The 5,156-nt window shown below is 31.9% G+C and overlaps 1 protein-coding gene across 1 annotated transcript; it reads right to left on the bottom strand.

Annotated features, from left to right (window-relative positions):
* Positions 1-352: 352 nt before the first annotated feature.
* On the bottom strand, positions 353-2,706 carry LOC112592316 (zinc finger MYM-type protein 1-like). Its single transcript, XM_025336334.1, has 2 exons — positions 1,987-2,706; positions 353-1,933 (listed from the first exon to the last, which is right to left on the bottom strand). The coding sequence occupies exons 1-2, from the start codon at positions 2,704-2,706 to the stop codon at positions 353-355; spliced, it is 2,301 nt and encodes a 766-aa protein (XP_025192119.1).
* Positions 2,707-5,156: the final 2,450 nt, after the last annotated feature.

Raw genomic sequence — 5,156 nt, 5'->3', positions numbered from 1 at the left:
CGACACTGCAATATACATAACTAACTATTCTTTTTAACTTCTAAGTTCTAATACATATCACATAGGAATAGTGAATTTTCGACCCCATAAATTGAAGCGTTAAAATCATGACAATGGTTACTATTTGATACTTTAAAGTAGTCAGAGAAACAGCCATGCTCGGATAACATCTGTGTTAGATTAAAATTAACACATCCAAATTTTCTCGTTATCCATGATTTTACATTCTTGATAAGATTCTAGGACATGGGCGCCCGCAGAAAATTTATCAGGGAGGGGCATAATGAAATCACACTAAAAAATATATTAAAAAAAGTTTATTCCTTGTAAAATGTAAAATGTAAAACAAAATTTATTCGTTATTAAATAAAAACTGAAGTCTTCGTGGTTGTTCTATTGCAAACCTTATTATCAATTGTTCAATGAATTTTTCTTTTCTTATATTAATTCTTTCACGATGAACACTTAACATACATAGACCATTTAATCGTTCTTCACACGTCGTAGACCGAAGCCAAGTTTTAACTCTTCGTAAAGTGCTAAATGACCTTTCAGCTGTACAACTTGTAGCTGGCAAAGATAGAAAAATTTCTAATGCAATTGTAATGCTAGGGAAAAATATATTACTATGTTCTAGTAAATCTATTATGTCCATACTTCGGCAGTCTTTTTTTTGCCATAAACTATACCAACTTTCACTTTTAGCTAACAGATTTTCAATTTTATAAAATTTATAAATATTTGCTACGCTTTCAGTGTACTCTTGTTTTTTCATTTTTATAAATAATGCTGGATGAAGATGTTGTAATGAAAAAGCAACACTATTACTTTTTTCAAATCTTTCTTTAATACACTGAATTATTGAATCTAGATAAGGTAGAAAAATTGACACTCGATAATAGTCTATGGGAGATTCGTAAGAATAATTGTTTCTGTGTGATTGTTTTCCAGTTATTCTGGGACAAGTTATAGTGAATTCAAAGTCATCTGCTATAGATTTGGCGTCAGTAAATAATAAATCAAAAATTTCATTTGCATTTGTTCTATTGTCTTCTAACATTTTTAACAATTCCTCCACATGTTCCCGAACTTTATAAAGCTCCATTGATACACCTTGTAAAATATTTGTAACCGGTTCTAAGATAGCGCTGTATTTAGCAATTATTTTCATACTAATTATAAATGTAAAATTCGAGATTGAGGAGTATAGATTAAGTGCACGTTGTCTTGTATTCGAATTTTTAATACCATTAACAGACAGAGATTGAAGGCTTTGAATTATGGCAATAAAATTTGCAGAAAACAACCTGATACTCTTATACTTTGAAGACCAGCGTGTTTCGCAAAAAAGTGGTATATTGGGTATAAGATTTCTTCGAAGTGTACTTTCGCGATAAAATTTTATAATTTCTTTTATTGTGCCAATAGTATTACGAATAATCATAATTTTGTTTAGATCGTTAATTACTAAATTTAATCGGTGACTAGCACAATGGAAATATAAAGCTTTATTATATCGGTTACGAATTAATTTAGCAACGCCGCCTACTTTGCCAGCCATTGTAGCACAACCATCATAACCTTGTCCATAAAGTTTACTTAAATTAAGGCCACTGTCTTCCATAAATGATAAAATTTTAGTAGCAACTGATTCTGCGTCTAATTTATCTAATGGTAAAAAGCCAAGGAATTCTTCTCGAATCTTTATAGGACTTGACTGCTTGTCTAAAAATCTAATTACAATTGTTAGCTGCTCAACACCAGAAATATCTGCCGATTCGTCAGAAATAATGGAAAACGCATTCGCGGCATTAGCTTCGCACACTATTTCTTCTTTTAATATCTTTCCACATAATGTGATTAATTCATTTTGAGTTCTATGGGACGAATATTTAGCATTTCCCACGTTAGTTAAAAAATGATCTTTCAATATCTAACCTAACCATCGCCAGATTCAATACGAAAATTCAAAAGATCGTAAAAAACACCAGAATCTGATTTTTTTCCTCGTAAGGGAAGGTCGTGAGTTCCACAAAACAAAATAGTTGATATAATAGGTTTTAATTTTAGCCTGTTAGTTTCTATTTCTTTATGCAATCCAGAATTTACTTGTTCAATAACACTAATTTTTTTACCTTTCATAACATCCATAAAATCTTTCGCTCTTGACATTGATTCAGTGTGCCAATTTGAAGACAAGTGTATTTTAGAAGATGCATGAAAATCCTTATACTTGGTAAACGGTTTTACTATAAATCCACCTTGTACGCCTCTATGAATTGATGGCTTGAACAACACACATATTCTACAAAAAGCTCCTTTCACACCCTCAAGAGCTGAATATGTCAACCATGAACCGTTTTCGTGCAACCATTGATGTCTAAATGCTCGAGTTCTTCCTAATTTTAAATCACTCTTAAAGTCATAAGTAGTATTCGGTACCCAAGGATTACGTAAAAGTTCATGTTTTAAACAATCGTTAATATTTTCGACATTCAAATAATTTCCAATATCTTTTTCATTGGTTAAGATGACATGACCGTCGTTATTTTTTGTATTCACGGTAACCGAAGCACTTTCAACTACACACGATTCCGACGACTCTATATTGACTGTATTATTTATTTCAATTGAATTAGAGCCAGTAGAGGCTTCACTAAGAGAATCACACAGTTTGGGTTTTTTAAAAAAATTTCTGATGTCCATAACAGTATAAACAATAAAACAATATATTAAATATACTAAATACAGTACGTACATAATTTAACGTGGTCCGTGTTTCACCGTAGACGTTGATAAAATGACAACTGATTTCATTTCACAATTTTATTATTATAATTCCCAATGTGAAATTGTACATTCGGTTTATTTTTAGTTATCTCAGTTATCTAACTCGTTACCTATCTCTACGTTGTGTGCGTATATGTGCGTCAGTCGTCATAAGTGGTTCGCGACCCACAGTTTGAGAAACGCTGCACTAGGCGATTAATATAAATTCCCAGAATTTAAACGTATTTAATGTATTACACTAATATGCGTTATTTTGTACGTCTAAAAGTATATTGTTATTACAATCATCAACCCCACACACTAAAGTAAAAATATCGATGAAATGTTTATAAATCAAAATAAAAGTTAAAATGTTCAACATTCTATTTGAATTCCAGGGGGGGGGCAGATGCCCTGTCTTCCCCCCCCCTCCGGGCGCCAATGTTCTAGGATCTTATCTTATCTAAACAATAGCATCCTTATATTGCAGCTTAATGGTTTTAAGACTTATGGATTTTTATTTTAAAGAAATGAGGAAAATAATCTCAGGCTTATCAAAAGAAATAAGAAAATTAGAAAAAAATTTTCTCACAAAGTGTCAATCGGCGAAATTATTAGATTATTATTTTTAAATTTTTTTTCATAAATTTTAATATTTGAGCTATAATGATGTTTAATATTTGCATATACGGTATAACACACATCTAACATTTTTTTAAATTTGTTTATTTGTGATTAAAATTGTAACATATAAATATTATTTTTATATTTATCATATTTTTTTTTAGAAACAGAAGAGAGTACTCTTGTATAAGAATTACCAAATTCTAACAGTAAAACAATAATATATTTTTATAAATATCATTCAAATTAACTTACTATACTGCATTTTAAATTTTCAGGTGAACATAACGATTCAGCAGAAATGGGACACGGTGACTTCGAAATGCCAAATCAAACTACCCAACGTCATCTCTCTTTGACAAACTCCGACAGCCAAGAAGCAAGTACAGAAAAACCTGAGCTTAACGACCAAACAAATTCTACCACCAGACCTTGTGAACAAACACCAACTAAAACAATTTCACCTCCTCCAATAATTGTCCGCGGTGAACTCGAATCTATTGATTTTCGTGATGAGCTTGTAAAGCTAATTGGTCAAGAAAACTTTTCATATGAATCATCTACAGACAAATCAAAAATACAGACAAACAAATTAGACCACTATAATATTATTATCAACTTCCTCAAGAAAAAAAAAGCACATTATCACACATACCAACCACGTGAAGAAAAACCTTTTCGCATCGCTATTCGGAATTTAAATCCATCAACATCAACAGTAGATATAAAAACAGCTATCGAAGAGAAGGGATACGCAGTACGCCAAGTAGTTAATGTTACACACAAGGTGACAAAAAATAAGCTACCTATATTTTTTGTCGACCTTGAACCAGCAGAAATAAATCATGATATTTTCGAATTAACATCACTACTCCATACAACCGTTAAAATTGAAGAACCATACAATAAGAAAAATATTGTCCAATGTTTAAATTGTCAAGAGTACGGTCATTCTAGGACGTACTGTGCCTACCCACCGAAATGCGTTCGCTGTGCGAAAAACCATCCTTCAACCAGCTGCATGAAACCTAAAAATACACCTGCTACATGCGCTCTGTGCAAAGGCAATCATCCAGCCAATTGTAAAGCTTGTGAGGTATACAAGCAAATAAATCAACTTAGAACATCCTCTAAAAGACAAGGTACTCACTTTAACACTCAACATATAAATAAATTAAATAACAATTGTAAAATCACGCAGTAATAAATGCCTGCTATTAACTTCTCTCCATTACCCTCTCGTTCTTATACGCACGAGCCACAAACAACTACAATTTGCATTCACCTCTTGTAACCCAATCAAACGATCTTTCTCCTTTGACCACTTTTATTAATTGATTTAAAGCGTTGATAAATTTACTTTTATCTCTCCTTAGCACCATTTTCGACCATCTACTTATCCAAAATGTCAAATGATTCTTTCACTTCACAATCCCTAGTCATTCTATTACAAAGTGCTAACGGTCTAGCAAACCACAAAATTGAATTAATAACAACCCTAAACGAAAAAAGAATTGATTTAGCTATAATCTCAGATACCTATTTTACTTCCAATTTAAAATTCTCAGTTCCTGGTAACACAACAATTTCGCAAACCACCTAGATAACACTGTCCATGCAGGCGCAGCGATTCTTATCAAGTCACCAATACAACTCGCACCTCTCTATTAAATCACGTACCAATAAGCAATAATTGCCCGCCTAAACTTAAAATTACGCAAATATAATTTGAAAACTTCTTTAACTCTCTCGGTTAATACTTC

This window comes from Melanaphis sacchari, unplaced genomic scaffold (assembly GCF_002803265.2).
Source record: "Melanaphis sacchari strain LSU unplaced genomic scaffold, SCAv2.0 Contig168_pilon_pilon, whole genome shotgun sequence".
NCBI classification, from domain to species: domain Eukaryota; kingdom Metazoa; phylum Arthropoda; class Insecta; order Hemiptera; family Aphididae; genus Melanaphis; species Melanaphis sacchari.
Note: the sequence above shows the minus strand (reverse complement) of the source record. Positions and strands in the feature narration are given on the sequence as shown.

Coding starts and splice junctions, on each gene's coding strand:
- LOC112592316 (XM_025336334.1), bottom strand. CDS start 2,706: ATGGACATCAGAAATTTTTTTAAAAAACCCAAACTGTGTGATTCTCTT. Junction 1,934..1,986: donor GAAAAAAATCAGATTCTGGT/GTTTTTTACGAT, acceptor TGGTTAGGTTAG/ATATTGAAAGATCATTTTTT.